Raw genomic sequence first — 23,860 nt, 5'->3', positions numbered from 1 at the left:
TACATCATAAGGCATGACTTACCTCCATCATATTGATGTTATAGCATGAGTGTCGACTGAGTTAACATTAGGATACACACAACAAGTATCCAAGTTATTCCAACAGTATGATCTACACGGTCATCTTATGCTGAGCAACTATATCATGCGATTGAATAAAATATAAGACAATGACAAAAAAATATAATGCAGAAGATTAAAATACCAAAAAAATAAAATCAGAACAATATCTAAAGAAGTTGACGATAAGTGCCCCCACCCCCACCCAAAAAAAGAGAAAAATACCTAAAGCACAATCTGGCGAAAGAAGACTTGTTTCTTAACAACTCATGGTGGAATTAAACCTCCACTCTCATGTGAATTGAAGGTGTAAAATCCTCGCTGCACAAAAGCACAAAATGAACCCATAAATTATTCAAGTCTTAATGAAAAACTTGAAACTAAAACTAAAAAATATAAATAATAAACTGTCTCAAACCATAAAGCAAGAGTCGTTCTACATAGAGAAGATGGTTAAGGGAATCGCATAGGAATGTCTCCTAGATTTCTGCACATTATTGAATGATATCCAAGAAAGATTCCACATTTTCGTAGGTGAAACCTCGATGAAGCTGGTTGTGGACCGACTGGCTGAAGTCGGAGTTGAGGTTGCAGTATGTAAGCCAATTTTTTGTCGACGAGTGACGTGGACTAACAACCTGCATCCCATACAGAAATAGGGGAGAACATTAAATTAACATGTGGAAGTCTAAAACCTTTTTTAAGCAGATTTGAAAGAGAAGCAAAATATCATCAATTATTTAAATTACCATATCTCATACGTCAACATAAACATACAACTTACAAAAATTCTCAAAAAAAAAAAAAAAAAAAACAAACAAACGATCAACAGCGTAGTATGACTAACCAAGAGAAAATAAAGTGTTGATAAAAAAAGAGACTGCTGAATCTTCCACCAATGTTACCCAAACAGGAAGACTGCCCAGTACCTAACCATGAGAAAATTCCCCCCATAAACCCAAACAAAAAAGCAACCACAGATTTGAAGGGCGTTGGAATTCTATTATGTTTAAATTCCCTTGTATAAAAAATTATACAAGAACAGAACTTTTCTTAGCAATCCGCATATTCGATCAAACATATATTTGATCAATCAAGCAAGTTCTTAAATGATCAAATCAGGCCTTGATCGAATTACAAGATCGTTGACCTCTTGTGTTAGTATTCAAAATCGATACGCAAAATCGATACAAAGAAAAACGAAACTAGATACGCAGCAGAATAAAAGAACTAGTTGTACCTTTTCTTTGTAGCTAAAGACCTCTTGATCTTCTGCCGAATTCCGTATCCCTCTCCTCTTCTTGGACGTTGTGTGGGAGACGATCTACCAAAAACAAAACCACCCTCCTTCTCTTCTCTTCCAAAACCGCCGACCACAAAAAGGAGTCTCTAGGATGGGACACCTTCTAGTCTTCTTCTTCTTCCTCTCCTTCCTCTTCTTCCTTGCGTTCCTCTTCTTCCTTTTCTTCAAGCCGCCGGCCACCAAGAAGAAGAAGTGTCGCGGCCCTTACAAGGTGAGAAATGTTGGCGCTAGGAATTCCGTTCTGTGTAAATCCTCTGTATAAAAATTTGTACAAGCACAGAACTTTTCCTAGTAACCCACATGCTCGATCAGACATGTGTTTGATCAATCAAGCAAGTTTTTGATTGATCAAAGCGCACCTTGATCGAAGCACAAGATCGTCGGCCTCTTGTGTTGGTATTCAAAATCGATATCCAAAATCGACACGAAGAAAACAAAATTAGATACGCAGCGGAATTAAAGAACTAGTTGTACATTTCTTCGTAGCTAAAGATCTCTTGATCTTCTGTCGTATTCCTCTCCTCTTCTTAGACGTCGTGTGGGCAACGATCTACCAAGACAAAACACCCGAATCTCTTCTTCCTTTCCAAGCCGCCTACCACCAAAGAATGCAAAGCAAAAGGACGCCTCCGTCTTCTTCTTTTCCTCCAAACCATCGGCCACTTAGGTGCTTCTTCTTTTGCTTTTCTTCTCCTCCAAGCCCCCACCACCAAGGAGAGATGGGGCATCGGCCCTAGAGGGAAGAAAGGGAGGAAGAAAGGGATGGGGTGCCGGCCCTAGAGGAAAGAAAAGGAGAGGATTTTGGTTGTGGAGAAAAACTTATCACTTCTTACTTGATGTTTTGTGGCACAACCTCCTCTCCTTTTATTACCCTTGGCGCCAGATAAAAAAGGAGAAAAATTAACAGGTTTTTCTTAGAATTCTGTTGAGAGAAAAAATTTCACATTTCATAACTCCTTTTTTTCTTTTTTCTTTTTTTTTCCTTTTATTGTGGCTGGCCCCTTGCTTGGGCTCCTTTATAACCCTTTGTGCCAGATAAAAAAGGAGAAAAATTAACAAGTTGTTATTAGAATTTTGTTGAGAGACAAAAATTTCTCTTTTCATAACTCCTTTTTTTCTTTTTCCTTTTTTTTTCTTTTATTGTGGCTGGCCCCTTGCTTGGGCATCAAGCAAGGCTTGGTCGGCCCTATGCTTGGGCAACAAGAAAAGCTTGGCCGACCCCTTGCTTGGGCACCAAGCAAGGATGTGGCCGACCCCATTCTTGGGTAGGAAGCAAAACGAAAATGGAAGAATACAATGCTTTATACAGACTAGAACAGGGACCGAGAGGAGGAATTGGTTTTGGCCTGCTGATGGAGCATCTTGTGTTCGACCCGAACACCCTACTAAAATTCATCAATAATAACTCATACCACTAAAGGGTCATTATTGAGCTACTGCACCAATCCCATATTACAATATGAGCTTCTACTTATCATGAGTGCATTAGTCTCCCTGTGTTTAAAATATCGAATGTCCATTAATTAAATGAGTTACTGACAACTCACTTAATTAATATCTAGCTCCAAGAGTAGTACCACTCAACTTCATTGTTATGCCGGACTAGGTTCACTTGTAGGATTTACATGACAATCCTTACGAGCTCCTCAAGGGGAAATCATCAACCTAAATAAATAGGACACAGTTTCCTTTTATAAACAACAATACACCATATAAATGGTACCATCTCCCAACTTATCGGACATATTGATTTAACGAATAAATCTCACTCATTGATAAGTTAAAAAATAAATACTAAGTATATGTGTTTGTTATATCGAGATTAAGAGTACGCACATCCATAATAATAGAAGTTATGTTCTTTTATATAGTCGGTATAAATCGAACAACCTCAAATGATCCTGCTCAATTCATACATAGTGTACTAGTGTAATTTTATAGTCAAGATAAACTAATACTAAATTACACTACAACCGTTCCAATAGTTTGTCCTTATCCATCTTAGTTGTGAGCTACTATTTATAATTTATAAGGAACCGATAACATGATATTCTGTATGATACCACACACCATGTTATCTACAATATAAATTAAATGGACAACTGTATCAATATATATATAAATATAAAATGCAGACATTTGACCAAAGTGATTCTCATTTCAAAATATCTCAAAAACAGATGTTTATACAAAAACTAGGATTATAGTATACATCCCAACAAGAAAGGGGCGGCCCTTGGTGGAGGTGGCGCCGGCCCTAGGTGGGGTTGAAGGTGACGTCGGCACAAGGAGAAGAAGAGGTGGATGTGACGTCGACCCTAGGTGGAAGAGGGGTGTCGGCCACAAGGAAAGAAAGAAGAGGTGGATGTGACGTCGACCCTAGGTGGAAGAGGGGTGTCGGCCACAAGGAAAGAAGAAGATTGTGGAGAATTAGAAACTTAGGTTTTATGGTCCACATCCTACTCTTTGTTATAGACTTGCCGTCTGTTACAAGGAAAGAAAAATAAACAAAATTTTATTTAGAAAAAATCTAAACAAACTATGTTAAACCAAACCAAGTTAAGTTAAACTAAATCAAGTTAAGTTAAACCAAACCAAGTTAAGTTAAACCAAACCAAATTAAACCAAACATGTTGGTTGCTACACCTGAATTCCGTTCTATTTCTCCTGTACAAAAATTTGTACAAGCACAGAACTTAACCTAGCTACTTACGTGCTCTACTGAAGTTAAACTTGGATTGCAAACAATGCTTAACATTATTAATCCAAGTTGCTCTTTAGAAATTAAATTTGGATTGGAAATGATACTTAACATTTTTACTCCAAGTTTAACCGATATAATCTTCCTAAGTAAAACTATATCACAAAAGTTGATTAAATATCTATTTCAAAGATTGACTTCCAGGTTAAACATAGCGAGACACTAGGCCTTCTGGGTTATGAGATCATCCACAACTTCCTAGACAAAGCCTTTCAAAGAAATTGAATAATTAACTTCTTAAAGTAACCCTAGGTTTAATTACAGAGACCTCAATAGAAGCACAAGATCAAAACGCAAAATCGAAACACAAAATCAATAGCACGAAATCGAAACATAAAACCGCTAGCCTCTTGTGTTGGTGTTTCAGAATCCATGCAAAGAAAACTAACTAATTAATTTGAAGCGAAAACCATTAATTAATTATATCTTTCTTTGTAGCTAAAGAACTCTTGATCTTCTGTTGTATTCCTCTCCTCCTCTTGGACGTTGTGTGGGGAACGATCTACCAAGATGGAATCTACCCGAACCACTTCTTCTCCTCCAAGACTCTTGAGCCACCAAGGGATGCCAAAATAGGAAACTTTCTTCCTCTTCTTCTCCTCTAAGCAACCGGTCACCAAGTGTTTCTCCTCCTCTTCTTCTTCTTCTTCTTCTTCCTCTCCAAGCAACTGGCCACAAGGACTTTTCAATCCTTAATACCACCGGCCCTAAGGAAGCAAAAGAGAAGATAAGTGGGGTGCCGGACTAAGAGAAAGGGAGAAGGGAAGGGGTCGGTCACACAAAGGAAAAGAGAGAAAGCTTAAAGTTGTGTCTCATGAGGCACCCTCTCCTTCTCTTTTATAATCTTTGGTCATGGTAAAAAAAGGAAACTTTTAAACATAATTAAAACTTCCTTATTTGTGACCTCCCCTTAAAAAAAGAAATTTTAACAACAATTAAAATCTCTCTTTTTTCAATTTCCTATTATACATGGCAATAAAGGAAAGTTTAAAAATTAATCTCTCTTTTAAAACATGTAGACAACTATAAAAAAAAAAAAAAAAAAAAAAATTAATTAAAACTTCTACTTTTAAACCATGATTACAAAAAAGAAAAATTTTATCAAAAATTAAAATCTCTTTTAAACATTATAGATAACTACAAATAAGGAAAGATTTTAACAAAGATAAAATCTCTCTTTAATATTTTATTGATAGCTATAAAAGGAAAGATTTTAAAATTTTAAAACTCTCTTTTAAAACCATGAGGATGGCTATAAAAGGAAATTAAAATCTTTCTTTTAATCATTATAGATAACTACAAAAAAGGAAAGATTTTAACAAAACAAAATCTCTCTTTTAACCATTGTAGATAATTACAAATAAGGAAAGATTTTAACAAAATTTTATTTTAAAACAAAACTTCCTTTTCCTTTTCTAGTGGTCGGCCTCTAGCTTGGGCACCAAGCTTGGCCGACCACCTCTTGGCTTCCAAGCTCATGCTTGGCCAACCCCCCTTGCTCCAAGCAAGGATGTGTCCGGCCCATTACTTGGGTAAGAAGTAGTTTTTGTGGATACAAAGCTTCATAGATGCTACAACAGGGACCGAGAGGATAAATTGATTTTGATCTCCCGATAAGCTTGAGCTTCCTGTGTTCGCCCCGAACACCCAACTTAAGTTAATCAATAATAACTTATACCACTAAAGAGTTATTATTAAACTACCACACCAATCCCAAATTATATTATGGGCTCCTTCTTATCATGAGTGCATTAGTCTCCCTGTGCTTAAGATATCGAATGTCTATTAATTAAATGAGTTACTGACAACTTACTTAATTAATATCTAGTTCCAAGAGTAGTACCACTCAACTTCATTATCATGCCGGACTAGGTCTACCTGCAAGGTTTACAAGACAATCCTTATAAGCTCCTCAAGGGGACATCATCAAACTAGATTACTAGGATACAGTTTTTTTCTATAATCAATAACACGCCATATAAATAATATTATTTCTCAACTTATCAGGCCTATTAATTTAACCAACTAAATCTCACTCATTGATAAATTAAAGAAATGCATACTAAGTATATGTGTTTGTTATTATATCGGGATTATGAGTACGCGCATCCATAATAATAGAGGTTTTGTTCTTTTATGTAGTCAGTATAAAAAGAAACTACCTTTAATGGTTATGCTCAATACACACATAGTGTACTAGTGTAATTTTATTGTTAAGAAAAACTAATACCAAATTATACTACAACCATTCCAATTATTTGTCTCATTTCATCTTAGTTGTGAGCTACTATTTATAATTTATAAAGAATTGATAACATGATATGGTGTGTGGCACCACACATCATGTTATCTACAATATAAATTAAATGGACAACTATATTTAACATAAATATAGACATTTGACCAATGCGATTCTTATTTCAAAATAAATATTTACAAAAGTTAGGCTTTTAGTATACATCCTAACAATCTATCACATATACTAAAAGACTATGCAGCCATAAATACTGTCATACATCTGATTTCCATCCTCTCAACATGCCCATCAAAAGCTCTCGCTGGAAAGGCCTTAGAGAAAGGATCTGCCAGGTTATCTACTGATGTAATCATGACGACAATTTCTCCTCATTATACGATGTTTGGTATTAGGTGGTACTTATGCTCAATGTGTTTACTTGCCTTATGGGCTCGTGATTCCTTCAAATTTGCTACTGCACCACTATTATCATAATAAATTGTGATAATTTTGGACAAACCAGGAAACACATCTAAGTCCATCAAGAAGTTTCTGAGTTATACTGTTTCTTTTGCTAGCTCAAAGGCTGCCACATACTCAGCTTCCATGGAAGAGTCTGAAACGCATTACTACTTAACACTCCTCTATGTTATGGCTCCACCTCCCAAAGTAAACACATATCCTGAGGTTGACTTACTATTGTCCCAATCTGATTGGAAGTCCGAATCCGTGTAACTCACAGGAAGCAAATCATCTGTCTGGTAAATCAGCATATAATCTCTAGTCTTTCTCAGGTACTTTAATATATATTTTACGACAGTCCAATGTCCTGTACTGGATTACTTTGATATCTGCTAACCATGTCTACGGCAAAATAAATATTCGGTCTCGTACATAGCATTGCATACATTAGGTTCCTACAACTGAAGCATAAGGAACTGCCTTCATGTCCTCTATCTCCTTTGATGTTTTAGGACACATCTCTTTAGATAAAGGTATTCCATGTAGAAAACCTTTCTTGGAGTTTTGCATGCTAAAGCGAGCTAGGATAATATTGACGTATGAAGTTTTTGATAAGCACAATATTTTTTTCTTGCGATCCTTTATTACTTTGATCTCAAAAATATGTCCACATTCTCCTTCATATCAAACTGCTTGGACAATCATACCCTTACGTCTGACAACATTTTGACATTATTGCCAATGAACAAAATATCATCTTCATATAGTACAAGAAATATCACCACGTTTCCGTCACTCTTCTCGTATACACAAAACTCATCTGGTCACTGAATAAATCCATAAGACTGGATCACTTCATCAAACCGGATGTTCCAAGATCTCTTGCTTTATCATATGTCCAGGGATCAGGTTCATGTTTACCAAGGATCAAGTCCAAAGATTCCCAAAAACAACCCTCCCACTATGATAAGACATTCCTTGTAATTGTGCATCATTTGTGACACGTGTTGTAATTTCTTGTGGTATCTCATCTTGTACCGTTAGTACTAAAATAGACGTGTCTTCTCTAATTTCATCAAGAACAATTTTACTCATGGGCATGTGGTTCATTACATAGTCTTCTTCTAAAAATCGAGCATTGGTGCTAACAATGACCTTTTGATCTTTAGGACTACAAAATAAATACCTTTCGTCCATTTAGGATAACCCACAAACAAGCGAACTTCTGTACGTGATTCTAACTTATCAATGTCTCCCTTCAGCACATGTGTTGGACTACCCCAAATCTGAATATGTTTCAGACTAGTCTTACGTTCATCCCATAATTCTGTGGGAGTAGAGAGTACTGACTTAGAAGGTACCAAGTTTAGAATGTGCACTTCTGTTTCCAGGGCATATCCCCAAAACGAACTTGGTAATTTTGCATAACTCATCATTGATCTAACCATTTCGATAACAGTCATATTCCTTCGTTCCGTCACGCCATTCTGTTGGGGTGTACCAGGTGCAGACAGTTGGCATTGAATCTCAACCTATGATAAGTAATTCCTAAACTCTCTCAAGAGGTACTCATCACCATGATCAGACCGTAGTGTCTTGATACTTTTACCATGACGTTTCTCCACATTAGTCATGTACTCTTTGAACTTATCAAAGCACTCAGACTTGCGGCGCATCAAGTAAATGTACCCGTATCTCGAATAGTCGTCTATAAAAGAGATAAAATATTCAAAACCATCTCTTGCCTGGATAGTTATAGGTCCACACAAATCAGAATGAACCAATTCTAATACATCTTTGGCTCTATACCTCTTGGCCTTAAAAGTTCTCTTGGTCATTTTTCTTTTCAAGTAAGATTCGCAGGTTGGAAAGTTTTCCACAACCAATGAACTCAAAGGTCCATCGGCTATTAACCTTTGAATCCTACTCAAGTTAATATGACCTAGCCTTAGATGTCAAAAATATATTTAGTTCATTTTTGAATGATGATTTCTCTTATTAAAATTAGAAGATGTACTATTAATTTTCATTTGTTACATCGTGTGAGTTATTGGATTTAGAGTATACAAATTGTCAACCAATATACCTGAACAGATAACTACTCTATTTTTCTTAACAACTACTTTGTCATCAAAATAATAACTCATTCCACTAGAGAGGTATTATTGCACTACCGCACCAATCCCAAATTACATTATGACCTCCTACTTATCATGAGTGTATTAGTCTCCCTGTGTTTAAGATATCGAATGCCCATTAATTTAATGAGTTACTAACAACTCATTTAATTAACATCTATCTTCGAGAGTAGTACCACTCAAGTTTATCGTCATACCGGACTAAGTCCACCTGCAGGGTTTAACATGATAATCCTTATGAGCTCATCTTGGGGGCATTCTCAACCAAGATAACTAGGACACAGTTTCCTTCTATAATCAACAACGCACACTATAAGTAATATCATTTTCCAACTTATCGGGTCTGTTGATTTATCGAGCTAAATCTCACCCTTTGATAAGTCAAAGAAATTTATACTAAATATATATGCTTGTTATTATATTAGGATTAAGAGCACACACTTCCATAATAACTAAGGACTTGTTCTTTTATTAAGTCGGTATAAAAAAAACTTGCCTTAATTAGTCCAACTCAATACACTTAGAATGTACTAGTGTAATTTATTAGTCAAGATAAATTAATACCTAATTACACTACGACTATTCCAATAGTTTGTTCCTTTCCATCTTAGTCATGAGCAACTGTTTATAATTTATAAAGAACTGATAACATGATCTTCTGTGTGTGACACCACACACCACGTTATCTACGATATAAATTAATTGAACAACTACACTTTATAGATATTTTTGACCAAAAGTGATTTTTTATTTCAAAATAAATATTTACAAAAGTTAGGCTTTTAGTATACACTCTAACATCTTCAAACCCCTGCAATGAATTGTAGACATGATCAGTGGCTCCCGTATCTACACACCAGGTATCGGTAGAAAACACCACTAAACATGTTTCAACAACAAATGAATAAGATACACCTTTATTGCTCTCATTTTTAAGAGGACAGTCCATCTTAGTGTCCAAGTTTCGCTTCCAATCAATATAATTGGGACCAGTAATTTTGTTCTCTTTCAATATAACAGCAAGGGGATTGAAGGTCATCCTAAGAATCACAAAACATTTGGTCAATACTTTAGAATTTAAAATAATATTAATTCCTCAAACAATATCATTTAAATTCACCAACACCTCAAATACCGTAAATTTTGTATGTCACGATAGTGTGGACGTATACAAATTCGAATATTTGTAAGAAGGAATTTTACCCATTAATTTTATTATCTTGTCAACCTAACTTTATGACAAATAAAATTAATAATTGATTTTTCTTCGGTCACACAAATAATAGCAGTGACTCCGATGGGGAGGATACTATTAAATGCGTCTAAGTGTATACCATTACTTGATACTAAGTCTATTAAATAAGATTGTGCCCCTTCAGATAGAGAAGATCACACGCTCCTAAATAATTTCCTTTAATCATCCATTAAGGAAGTTTGATCTAGTGATCCGCAAACAAACTCATCCGATGTGGAGGAAGGCACTCAGAACCAACGCGCAAGTTTGAATGCATTACTTACAAACCAGTAATGGAGACTATGGAATTTAATTAATTCCTCTCTCACTTAGTTATTTAGAAATGAGGAATTTTAACATGCACACTAGCACACACATCACAGCAGGCAATAAATATGAAAACTAATTTTCCAACTATTATGGTCTAATCCAATGTTGTCCTCTATATTCCACCAACCCTAGCTGCCGCCAAAGGGTTTACGTCGTCACGTCCATCATGCTTCCTTTTTCCGTTGTGCTTCTAGTTCTCAAATAGCACCACACCTCGTAAGGATACGATCTACGACAAAAATAAAATTTTACATTTATCGATTCTATATTCCACGAAGGAATGTACATATAATCTAGATCGAACAAAATGTAAAATCCTAAAACTAATACAACTCCTGTTGTATTTAATAATTACAATCATACACACACATAAAATGTCATCGACATATCCAAGGGTCTAATCACACACAAACACAATATGGTTATAATAGTTGGATCTAGAATGTCTGCAACCACAAAGTTAATCTATTTGCACATCCTACTATTATCCCGCCTAAATATATGTATGAAAAGAGTATAATTTAACTGAAAACCAAACACACAGAGGCATAAACATAACTCTGATACCAATTGTTAGTTGCTACACCTGGATTCCGTTCTGTTTCCCCTATACAAAAATTTGTACAAGCACAGAACTTAACCTAGCTACCCATGTGCTCTACTGAAGTTAAATTTGGATTGCAAACGATACTTAACATTATTAATCCAAGTTGTTCTTCAGAAATTAAACTTATATTGGAAACGATACTTAACATTTTTACTCCAAGTTTAACTGATGTGAAACCATATCACAGAAGTTGATTAAATATTTATTTCAAAGATTGACTTCCAGGTTAAACATAGCGAGGCACTAGGCATTTTTGGTTAAAGGATCATCCACCACTTCCTAGACAAAGCCTTTCAAAGAAATTGAATATTTAACTTCTTACGGTAACCCTAGGTTTAACTACAGAGACCTCAATAGAAGCACAAGATCAAAACGCAAAATCAAAACACAAAATCAATCGCATGAAATCGAAACATAAAATCGCTAGCCTCTTGTGTTAGTGTTTCAGATTTCATGCAAAGAAAACTAACTAATTAATTCGAAGCAAAAATCATTAATTAGTTATACCTTTCTTTGTAGCTAAAGACCTTTTGATTTTCTGTTGTATTCCTCTCCTCCTCTAGGACGATGTGTGGACAATGATCTACCAAGATGGTGTTGGTTAGTCCTAGGAAGATCGTACCGGTTCCACTGTACAAACATTTTGTACAAGTGTCGAACCTTTCCTAATAACCTATTGTGTTATTTAGAAGTTAAATTAGGAATCGCAAATGGAACTTAACATCATTGATTCCAAATTTAACTTATCTGTACTTAATGGTTTAGACTTGGATCGCAAGCGGAACTTAACACTATTGATCCAAATCCACCTATGTTATAAATTCAATTAAATATTAATTTCCAAAATTAGCTTCTAGGGCTGCATGGCGAGACACATGACCTTCTTAGGTATGGGAGCATCCACCACCGCCTAGACAAAGCCTTTTAAGGAAAGCTAATATTTAATTTCCTTATATAACTCTAGATTTAACCAAAAAGAACAATCGAATCACAAATTTGAAAAAAAAAAACACAAACATGAATAACAAATTCGAAAAATTAGAATCTAATGTCTCTTGTGTTTGGAATTTTTACAAAGAAAAATAACTAGCATGATGCAGAAAAAATTACTAGTTATACATTTTCTTTGTATGCTAATAATCTCGAGATCTTCTGCCGTATTCCTTGCCTCCTCTTGGACGTCGTGTGGACGACGATCCTCCAAGATGAACACCACCCAAAAGAGATTCTCCTCCTTCTAGTATTCGGCTACAACCACCATCAAGGAGCAAAAGAGAGCAAGGGGAAAAGAGAGGGAGAGAGGGTCGACCACTATAGAGATCACCAACAAGAGAATAAGAATTGTTATCTCATGAGACCTCCCCTCTTTTTATTTTATATTACTTGCCCACGACAAATAAGGAAAGACTTTTTACAAAAATTAAAATCTTCCTCTTGTTTTTCCTTTTCCCTTTTTATTTTTCCTTTTCTTTCCTCTTGATTGAATCAATCACCAAATCATAGATTGATTGGCTTGATTTAATTTTGGTCGGCCCCTTGCTTGGTGCCCCCTATAAGGAAGGAAAAATATTTTTTATAAAATTTTACAAGCTCTCTTTTAATTTCCTAAAGTGGATGTTAAAAAGGGAAAGTTTTAAAAATTAAAACCATGTTTTAAAATTTAAAACTTCTCTTCTAAAATTTCCAGTTTAACATGGTTACAAAAAAGGAAAGTTTTAAATTTAAAACTCTTTTTTAAAAAACCATGAGGATGGTTAAATAAGGAAAGTTTTAAAACTTTTAAAACTCTCTTTTAAACCATATGACCTAATTCAAATAAGGAAAATTTTGTAAATTTAAAATCCTTCTTTTAAACTTGTAATTTTCTACAAAGAGAAGATTTTTAAAATTTAAAACACTCCTCCTATTTGAATTTATCATGGTCGACCCCTACTTGCTTGGTCACCAAGCAAAAGGGTTGGCCCTCTTAAGGAGATGGTGGTCGGCCCTTGCTTGGTCACCAAGCCTTGGGCCGACCCCCTTCTTGGACACCAAGAAGGGATTTTATTTGGATGGACTTGAGGCTATGATAGGGACCTAGAGGATAAATTGGTTTTGGCCTTCCAATGAGCTTGAGTATCCTGTGTTCGCCCCGAACACACAACTCAAGTTCATCAATAATAACTCATTCCACTAGAGAGTGATTACTGCACTACCGCACCAATCCCAAATTACATTATGGGCTTCATCATATCATAAGTGTATTAGTCTCTCTGTGTTTAAAATAGCGAATGCTCACTAATTAAGTTACTGACAACTTACTTAATTAATATCTAGTTCCAGGAGTAGTATCACTCATCTTCATTGTCATGTCGAACTAAGTCCACTTGCAGAGTTTAACATGACAATCTTTATGAGCTCCTCTTCAAGACATTCTCAACCTAGATAACTAGGACACAGATTCCTTCTATAATCAACAACACACACTATAAGTAATATCATTTTCCAACTTATCGGGCCTATTGATTTATCGTACTAAATCTCACCCTTTGATAAGTTAAAGAAATAAATACTAAATATATGTGCTTGTTATTATATTAGGATTAAGAGCACACACTTCCATAATAACCAAGGTCTAGTTCTTTTATTAAATCAGTATAAAAAGAACTTACCTAAAATGATCATACTCAATACACTTAGAGTGTACTAGTATAATTTATTAGTCAAGATAAACTAATACCTAATTACACTACGACTATTCCAATGGTTTGTTCCTTTCCATCTTAGTCGTGAGCAACTATTTATAATTTATAAAGAACTAATAACATGATCTTTTGTGAATGACATCACATACCATGTTATCTACAATATAAATTAATTGAACAACTACACTTAACATAAATGTAGATATTTTTTACCAAAAGAAATTCTTTATTTCAAAATAAATGTTTACAAAAGCTAAGCTTTTAGTATACACTCTAACAGATGGAATCCACCCGAACAACTTTTTCTCCTCCAAGACTCTCGAGCCACCAAAGGAATGTCAAAATAGAAAACTTTCTTCCTCTTCTTCTTCTTTAAGCAACCGGCCACCAAGTACTTCTCCTCTTCTTCTTCTTCCTCTCCAAGCAATCGGCCACAAGGACTTTTCAATCCTTGATAACACAGGCCCTAAGGAAGCAAAAGAGGAGATAAGTGGAGTGCCAGCCTAAGAGAAAGGGAGAAGGGAAGGGGCCGACCACACCAAGGAAAAGAGAGAAAGCTTAAAGTTATGTCTCATGAGACACTCTCTCCTTTTCTTTTATAATCCTTGGTCATGGTAAAAAAAAAAAAAGTTTTAAACATAATTAAAACTTCCTTATTTGTGGTCTCCCCTTAAAAAATGAAATTTTAACAAAAATTAAAATCTTTCTTTTCTAAATTTCCTATTGTACATAGTAATAAAGGAAAGTTTTAAAATTAATCTCTTTTAAAATACGTAGACAACTACAAAAAAAAATGAAAGATTAATTAAAACTTCTCCTTTTAAATCATGGTTACAAAAAAGGAAAATTTTATCAAAAATTAAAATATCTCTTTTAAACATTATAAATAACTACAAATAAGGAAAGATTTTAACAAAATTAAAATCTCACTTTAATATTTTATAGATAGCTATAAAAGGAAAGATTTTAAAATTTTAAAACTCTCTTTTAAAATCATGAAGATGGTTATAAAAGGAAATTAAAATATTTCTTTTAACCATTATAGATAACTACAAAAAAGGAAAGATTTTACCAAAATAAAATCTCTCTTTTAACCATTGTAGATAATTACAAATAAGGAAAGATTTTAACAAAATTTTATTTTAAAACAAAACTTCCTTTTCCTTTTCTAGTGGTCGGCCCCTAACTTAGGCACCAAGCTTGGCCAGCCACCTCTTGGCTTCCAAGTCCATGCTTAGCCGACCCCCTTACTCCAAGCAAGAATGTGTCCAGCCCATTACTTGGGTAAGAAGTAGTTTTTATAGATACAAAGCTTTATAGATGCTACAACAAGAACCGAAAGGATAAATTAGTTTTGGTCTCCCGATGAGCTTGAGCTTCCTGTGTTCGCCCCGAACACCCAACTCAAGTTCATCAATAATAACTCATACCACTAAAGAGTTATTATTAAACTACCACATCAATCCCAAATTATATTATGGGCTCCTTCTTATCATGAGTGTATTAGTCTCCCTGTGTTTAAAATATCGAATGTCCATTAATTAAATGAGTTACTGACAACTCACTTAATTAATATCTAGCTCCAAGAGTAGTACCACTCAACTTCATTGTCATGTCGGACTAGGTTCACCTATAGGGTTTACATGACAATCCTTATGAGCTCCTCAAGGAGACATCATCAACCTATATTATTAGAACACAGTTTCCTTCTATAATCAACAATACACCATGTAAATAATATTATCTTCCAACTTATCGGGCCTATTGATTTAAAGAACTAAATCTCACTCATTGATAAATTAAAGAAACACATACTTAGTATATGTGCTTGTTATTATATCGAGATTAAGAGCACGTGCATCCATAATAATAGAGGTTTTGTTCTTTTATATAGTCAGTATAAAAAGAAATTATCTCAAATGGACCTGCTCAATACACACATAGTGTACTCGTGTAATTTTATAGTTAAGATAAACTAATACCAAATTACACTACAATCATTCCAATGGTTTGTCCCATTCCATCTTAGTTGTGAGCTATTATTTATAATTTATAAGGAACTGATAACATGATCTTCTGTGTGACACCGCACACCATGTTATCTACAATATAAATTAAATAGACAACTATATTTAACATAAATGTAGACATTTGACCAATGTGATTCTTATTTCAAAATAAATGTTTACAAAAAGCTAGGCTTTTAGTATACATCCTAACAAAATCTGGTTATGGATGGGTGGATGCAAGACTTTATATATAGAGGCTACAACAGGGACCTAGAGGAGGAATTGGTTTAGGCCTCCTGATGGGCTTGAGTTTCCCGTGTTCACCCGAACACTCAACTCAAATCCATCAATAATAACGCATACCACTAAAGGGTTATTATTGAACTACCACACCAATCACATATTACAATATGGGCTCCTTCTTATTATGAGTGCGTTAATCTCCTCGTGTATAAGATATCGTCAATATTCGAAAACTCGGGCTAGGCGGCCGCCTAAGCGCCGCCTAGGCGCACCTGGCAGCAAGCCGCGCCGAAAACCTCCCAGGCGGGTGACCTAGGCGGCTCTCGGCGACCCTAGGTGGCCCTCGGCGGGACTCGGCGGAACTCAGCGGGCCTCGGCCGAGTTATTTAGGTTTTAAACTTTTAATATTTTGTTCCAAATTTGCTGTTTACGTCTTCGCCGTGCACCGCTTCGTCTTCTGACTTCTCTCATCGTCGCTGCGTCGAAGGCTTCATCGCTCCGGGGCTCCGGTAAGTTTTTACGTCTTGTTTCCTTACGTTCTGTTAAGTTTTTAACTTTTTTTATTCCTGTTGAGTCATCATCGCGCAGTCTCCGGCGACGCCGGACGTGTCCGCAGTCGCCGGAAGGGTCGTAGGACGTGTCCGGCAGCATCTCGTGAAGCTTCCAGCGGCACTGGAAGCTTTCCGCGACGCTTCCGGCGCCGCTGGAAGCAACGTCGGACTTCGCCGGACGCGCCGGACACGTCCGACGGAGCTTCCGGCGGCACCGGAGGCCTCCCGCGAGGCGCCGGTGGTGGCCGGTGGCGTCCACGCCGTCATGCGAGTCGCGACAGAGAGACGAGGACGACATTTTTTTGTTTTTTTTTCCTTTTTTTTAGATTTATTAAATTAAAACAATTCCTAACGGGGATAATTTCAAAATCAATAATAGGGTTGGTTCGTAAAACCTAATAAAATTATCATCCCAATTAAATATATTTTAAATTTATTTTTTTATAATAAATTTTATTAATTTTTATAAAAGAAATTTGAATATATAAAATTATATATAAAAATAAAATTTCATTATTAATTTTATAACTTATATAATCAGATTTAAATATATAAATAATATACTTAATTTTTTTAAATAAATAATATTAAATATTAATTTATATATTAACAAATTTAAAAATTATAATAAATATTATCATTTATCAGATTTAAAAAATAAAAAATATTTAAAATTTAAAAAATATAATACATATTATTAATTTATATAAATCATATTTATAAATTTTATATATTATTAATTTATATTAATCAGATTTATAAATATGAAAAATAAATTAAAATTTTAAAAATTCTAATAAATATTATTAATTTATATTAATCAGATTTATAAATATGAAAATAAATTAAAATTTTAAAAATTCTAATAAATATTATTAATTTATATAAATCAGTTTTAAAAATATGAAAAATAAATTAAAATTTAAAAAATTCTAATAAATATTATTAATTTATAAAAGTATAAAACGGATTTAAAAATATAAAAAATATATTTAAAATTTAATTTATTTAAACAAATATCGAATAAATTTTATTAATTAGATTAACATATATAAAAAAATATTCTCAGACTTGTTAATGACTTAATGTTATTGAAATATTTTGTATTGTATGATATAATTAAATTTTATTATCATGTTAATATGTTATGTCTTGTTATATATAATTTTTTCAGATTATCTATTAGATTGTTATCAATGGCAAGCAATCCATCTTCGAAAGCATCTGTCACTCAACCCGAATCCGGGATTCTTAGAAGAAAGTCAAATGACATCGGATGGGAGTTTGGGATATTGATTGATCCTAAGAACCTCGACAAAATTAAATGTAAGTTATGTGGAAAAGCAATGTCAGGAGAAGTGTATAGGATAAAGGAGCACATTGGAAATATACCTGGAAATGTATCTGGTTGACGAAAAGCATCTCAAGAAGACAAAAATAAGTGCAAACAGGCTATTTTAGAAGGGAGGAACAGAAAGAAGAACAAAATAATGGAAGAACAAAGTTGTAGAGCAGAGGTGGCTATTTCCGTAGATGAAGAAGAAGGTCTTGAAATTGAAGGGATGGATGGAGTTAAAAAACCTCTTCCACTTGGTCCCATGGATAGATATGCATCGGCAATTACTCCAGAAAATGCAGGCTCCAGTGGAAGTAAAGTGTTTCGCCAAAAAAATATAAATGAGGCTCTTTTCAAAGAGAGAACTCAACAAGTTCAACAATATGTTGGGAGATGGGTTTATGAAAATGGAATCTCATTCAATGTTGTTGATAATGATAGCTTCAAACAACTAATGGAGGCAATGGGTCAATTTGGACCAGGATTCAAGCCTCCGACTCAATATCAACTTAGGGAGCCACTATTGAAAGTCGAAGTTGAAAGAACAAAACAATTGCTGAAGAAACATGAAGAAGAATGGGCAAAGAATGGATGTTCGATCATGACAGATGCATGGAGTGATAGAAAAAGAAGAAGCATCTTAAATTTGTGTGTTAATTGCAAGGAGGGTACTATATTTTTAGAGTCTAAGGAGTCTTTAGAGAAGGCGCATACAACTGAACTTATTTTTGAGTATGTTGACAAGTGTGTTGAACAAGTAGGAGCTCAGAATATTGTTCAAATTGTTACAAAGTCTGCCACCAACAATATGGCTGCACCTAAATTGATGAGAGAAAAACGACCCGGGATCTTTTGGAGTCCATGTGCAACTCACACTATTAATCTCATGCTTGAAAGTATTGGCAAACTTTCCACGATATAAAAAGGTGATTAAGCAATCCAAGGCTTTTACCATTTTCATCTATGCTCACCATAAGACTTTATCATTGATGAGAAGTTTCACGAAGAAAAGAGACATAGTCCGACCAGGAATTACCAGGTTTGCATCAAATTTCCTCACATTACAAAGTTTGATTGAAAAAAAAAACTAGTTTAAGGGTCATGTTTACAAGTGATATGTGAGAGAAATGTAAATGGTCAAAAACAAAGGAAAATTGGCTTACTGTACAGTGATGAGCATGAGTTTTTAGAATGGTGTGACACTTTATTTGAAAATATTTGCTCTTTTGGTAAAAGTTCTTCGATTGGTAGATGGAGATAAAAAGTCATCGATAGGGTTTCTATATGGGGAGCTTCTTCAAGCTAAAGAAGATATCAAGGTGGGGAGCTTCTTCAGCCTATCATAGTCATTATTGAGTCAAAAATGAAGGATAGACTTGATACATCATTGCATATCACTGTATTTTTGTTGAATCCTTATTTTTACTACAAAGATAGTTCTATTGCTCTTTATGAGGAGGTCGCGATGGGATTTTTGAATGCATGGAAACTTTGCATGTCAATGAGTTAAATTTACAAGATACAATTATTAACAAGGAATTTCCAAAATATAGAAATAAGACTGGGTTATTTGAAAAAACATTGGTAGCAAAAGCATGTGAAAAAAATGATGATACATTTGATCCATGTGCATGGTGGAGTACATACGGTGCTCACACACCTAACTTGCTAAGGGTGGCATTGAGGATACTTTCATTAACTACAAGTTCATCTGGGTGTGAAAGAAATTGGAGTACATTTAAAGGAGTAAGTTTTAAACTTTCAGCCTACTCTTTAATTAAATTAGTTATAATTTTTAACGTCTATACTCTATATTCAGGTACTAACTATAGTATTTACTTTCTCTGCTTTTTTTAGATTCACACAAAGAAAAGAAATAGGTTGGATGCCAACAGGTTGAACAATCTAGTATTTGTCCAATTTAATGCTAGATTGTTAAACAAACAAAAAAAAAGAAAAAGAAAGAAATGTTGATGTCATTCTTGCAAAAGATGCTTCAAATGCACAAGGTTGGATTGTGGATGGTGGGGAAGATGATGAAGTTAAACTAGGTTCCGGGCTCACTTGGCAAATGGTTGATGAAGCAAGTGGAGCAGATGAAAATCTACAACCCCGAAGAAGCTCTAGAGTGAGAGAACTTCATGAAGATGATTTTGAATCCGAAGAAGAAGACGAGGATCACAATAATAATATTAAGTTTGTGTCCAATGAAGAACAAGTTATTGAAAATTATGGAGAAGAAGAAGCAGAATAAATATGAGTCTATGAGATATTATTAGTTGTGTAATTTTGAACTCATTTTGTTAAGACATGATTTATACTATTTAGCAATTATATTTTGCTTAATGGTTACTAGTTCACAATGCATTGTAATCTTGAATTGGACTATTGCTACTATTTTCCAATGTTCTACTGTTTACTATATGATTATGATAACTTACTGCATGTTCTATTGTTTAACTGTTTCTTTTACTCATATTTACTGAGCCTAGTATATTTCCTTTGCACAAAACTATTAGTTTTCTTTTATAGTTTTTCATTTTTTGGTATTAGAAAGTATGTATTTATTTCAGCATACATAGTTAGATCTTCATTGTTATGAAATTGTTTAAAACAACATTTAGATTTGCATATGATATTGTCCACAGTCCACATGAAACAAGGGATACCGAGGAATCTGCCTAGCGGCGCCTAGTCCCCGCCTAGGCGCTGGTCTGCCGCCCGACTAGCGCCTAGCGAATTTTAGAACCTTGGATATCGTATATCCGTTAATTAAATGAATTACTAACAACTCAGTTAATTAACATCTGAGTCCAAACGCAATACCACTCAATTTTATTATCATGCCGGACTAAGTCCACCTGCAGGATTTACATAATAATCCTTATGAGCTTCTCAAGGGGACATCATCAACCTAAATAATTAGGGCACAGTTTCCTTCTATAATCAACAACACATCATATAAACAGTACTATTTCCCAACTCATCGGGCCTATTGATTTAACGAATAAATCTCACCATTGATAAGTTAAAAAAATAAATACTAAGTATACGTGCTTGTTATTATATAGGGATTAAAAGGACGCACATCTATAATAAGAGAGGATTTATTCTTTTATGTAGTCAGTATAAATCGAACAACCTCAGACGATCCTGCTCAATACACACATAGTGTACTAGTGTAATTTTATAAACTAATACCAAATTACACTACAACCGTTCCAATGGTTTGTCTTAATTCATCTTGGTTGTGAGCTACTATTTATAATTTATAAGGGATCGATAACATCATCTTCTGTGTGGCACCACATACCATATTATTTACAATATAAATTAAATGGACAACTATATTGACATATATATAAATATAAAATGCAGACATTTAACCAAAGTGATTCTCATTTCAAAATATTTCAAAATAGATATTCATACAAAAGGTAGGCTTATAGTATACATCCCAACAATATTTACCTAAAAAGCAGGCCGGATTGTTCAAAGATGAAAAGGAGAAGCTCCAAAATGGAAGATCTATGCCCACTAAATGCTATTCCAATTGGCTTTGCCATCCAATCTAGTGAACCTAGATTCTATTTCTAGAAGTTCCAACTTATGTTCACAGAATCTCATCTTTCTCGACTCATCTCCATATAAAATCATAATTAATAACATTATTCTTCAGGGGGAAATGATTTAAATTTGATTGATACCCTAACAAAGGTGTTTCCGAAACTAATCCCAATACAACATGTTAACTAGAGATGGAGACTATGGTGCATGTGAAATAGCATGATGAGAAGAGGGAAGACATGCAACTTAATTGAAGATATGATCAATTTCAATAAAATACTAGAATATGAATTATGAAGATCTAAGAAATCCAAGATACAAAACATTAATTACAAAAGTGCACCACTGTGAGAAAACAGAAATTAATCACCATAGTATTGCAGTCTCACACCAAGTGTGAATCCATGCATCAAACTCAATCCTAAAGTGAAAAAAAAATGCTTAAGATAAAAATTAAATCTGATAAATACTCTTGAGCTATAACTATCATTTAGCACATATCATAAATTATTAGCATGGATAAGATATACAAAAAGTCTAGCATAACACATATGTCTACCAAAAAAACTAGAATCCAGAAGAACAATGTTGAGTAATACAAGAAAAACAGGCAAAGATGGTATCAAGATTCCTCGTATGAATTGGTACATTGAACTCTAACTCTCAGTCTCTAACTCCAGACAAGTTAACTCCCATAAGAAATAAAATTATTCTCAACTCCCAATTGACAAACATTATACTAAAAACCCACATTACCCTTGCAATGCCGAATGTCAGCCTTTATCTCCTAGCTCCACCACACCATCCACCTTTTAAGCTTAAAAACTACTAAACCACAGAGTTTTAAATGTGGGTTAAATATACAACCTACCTCTTATATCGCCTATCCCTAAACTCAATATCCCACAAGAATCAAACAGAGTAACACAACATTAGCTTAAATATATTCACTCCAAAAGTATCGCTTAAAACAGCTAAAATTTTACTAGTTATCGAATAGATTATCGTAATTCTCCTGCAGTGCTACCACACACAACCTGTAATATCAACACTCCCTCCCTATCCTACCGCTCGCTTCTTCAATACTTCCACCCAATTCGAGTAAAAGAGAAGGTAAACCTACTTATTTGCAGCAATTTTTAGAAACAACCACGAACAGACCGCTGAAGGTGGAAGAAGAACACCTCCCAGCCAATCGACGATGTAATCAGGCAACAGGGGCCGCTGGAGAACATAAAAGGAGAGTTTTCACAAGAACAGCGCAGAAAAAGACTTCTAGTCGATGTTGATGCAATGGCAGAGACTCGAACTTCCATCTATAAGAGAGGGATTCGGCTTCTTGATTGTTCCGGAAAAGGGACGATACGAGTGGCTAAGTGGATACAGATGTTGAGACTCACGGAGAAGGCGATAGAAGGGTAGTGGCGACTGGACTACTCAAGGGGCAGGCGGTGTGCGGTGGCGGCCGACAGGAGATGGCGAGGGACGGAGGGCGCTCCAGAGAGGGATCGCGCGAGGGAATAAGGAAGGGGGAAGGAGAGGGTAGGATTGTGGTTTTCGCGAATTTTCTAACCCATTCCAGATATACGAGTCGGTCTAAACGGCCCAAAATTAGATCCGGTCCAATTCGTTTTGCAAATAAATCACATCGAATTGAATAATATAAAAATATTTATATTTGAGATTGAATTTAAAAAATATATATCATATTTGAATTTAATTTAAATTTTAAAAATATAAATAATTTTAATTTGAGGTTGATTCAAAATAAAATTTCAAATTTAGTTCGAATTGTTCAAATATGAATTCGAATCGAATTATATTTTAAAATAATTTAAATTTGAGTTGATTCAAGTTATTTATATCTTAATTTGAGCATATTTAAAGCTCGAAATGGGTTAAAATTCGATTTGAAAAAATTATCCATTTGGATTTGACTCGAATTTGATAATTTTAAATATAAATTAAATTTTTTTAACCGATTTAAGAAAAAAATAGTGAATCGACTGCTCTAGCTTTCCATTGGTAAAGGGGCAATAAAGGCGATGCTGTGGTGGTATTGGCACAGTGGTAATTTCACAGGTGGTAAAATGTTTGGACTTTGATTTTTTTTTTTTATAATATAATCTAGGTAATCAAATTTAATCTTAGAGAATGACCCATCTATCAACAGAAGTTTGTGTGGCTCCTTATCCACCGTCAATGTTTTAAATTTTTCATCTTATTAAAAAAAATATCTTATAGTACAATTATAACTAGAGCCGTCAATTTAGATTAGATTCATCGAGTTGACCCATCCCATCAAATAATTTAACCAGGTTGGGTTAGAATTTTATCAA

The 23,860-nt window shown here is 34.5% G+C and overlaps 1 protein-coding gene across 9 annotated transcripts; it reads right to left on the bottom strand.

Annotated features, from left to right (window-relative positions):
• LOC122013374 lies at positions 1-23,070 on the bottom strand. 9 transcript variants are annotated; one of them, XR_006120574.1, is made up of 4 exons: positions 22,922-23,070; positions 22,645-22,837; positions 479-698; positions 1-381 (listed from the first exon to the last, which is right to left on the bottom strand). XR_006120574.1 is itself a non-coding variant. In XM_042569631.1 (3 exons), exons 1-3 carry the CDS (start codon positions 22,835-22,837, stop codon positions 328-330), a joined length of 306 nt encoding a protein of 101 aa, XP_042425565.1. In that variant the 5' UTR covers positions 22,838-23,070; the 3' UTR covers positions 1-327. The 9 variants fall into 9 exon arrangements, 2 of the variants coding, with proteins under 2 accessions (XP_042425565.1, XP_042425566.1); XR_006120570.1 differs by having other exon boundaries at positions 21,892-23,070; XR_006120575.1 differs by having other exon boundaries at positions 602-698; positions 21,892-23,070.
• Between the last annotated feature and the right edge of the window lie 790 nt (positions 23,071-23,860).

Source organism: Zingiber officinale, chromosome 8B, assembly GCF_018446385.1.
Source record: "Zingiber officinale cultivar Zhangliang chromosome 8B, Zo_v1.1, whole genome shotgun sequence".
Lineage (NCBI taxonomy): Eukaryota > Viridiplantae > Streptophyta > Magnoliopsida > Zingiberales > Zingiberaceae > Zingiber > Zingiber officinale.
This window is presented reverse-complemented; position numbering and strand designations above follow the sequence as displayed.

Bases quoted from the DNA above. Each gene is read 5' to 3' on its own strand.
- LOC122013374 (XM_042569631.1), bottom strand. From the start codon at position 22,837: ATGGAAGTTCGAGTCTCTGCCATTGCATCAACATCGACTAGAAGTCTT. The intron at 699-22,682 runs GTCTGTTCGTGG...TATGGGATGCAG, and splicing joins TTCTTCTTCCACCTTCAGCG to GTTGTTAGTCCACGTCACTC. The intron at 382-601 runs GTTTCACCTACG...GCTTTTGTGCAG, and splicing joins CCACAACCAGCTTCATCGAG to CGAGGATTTTACACCTTCAA.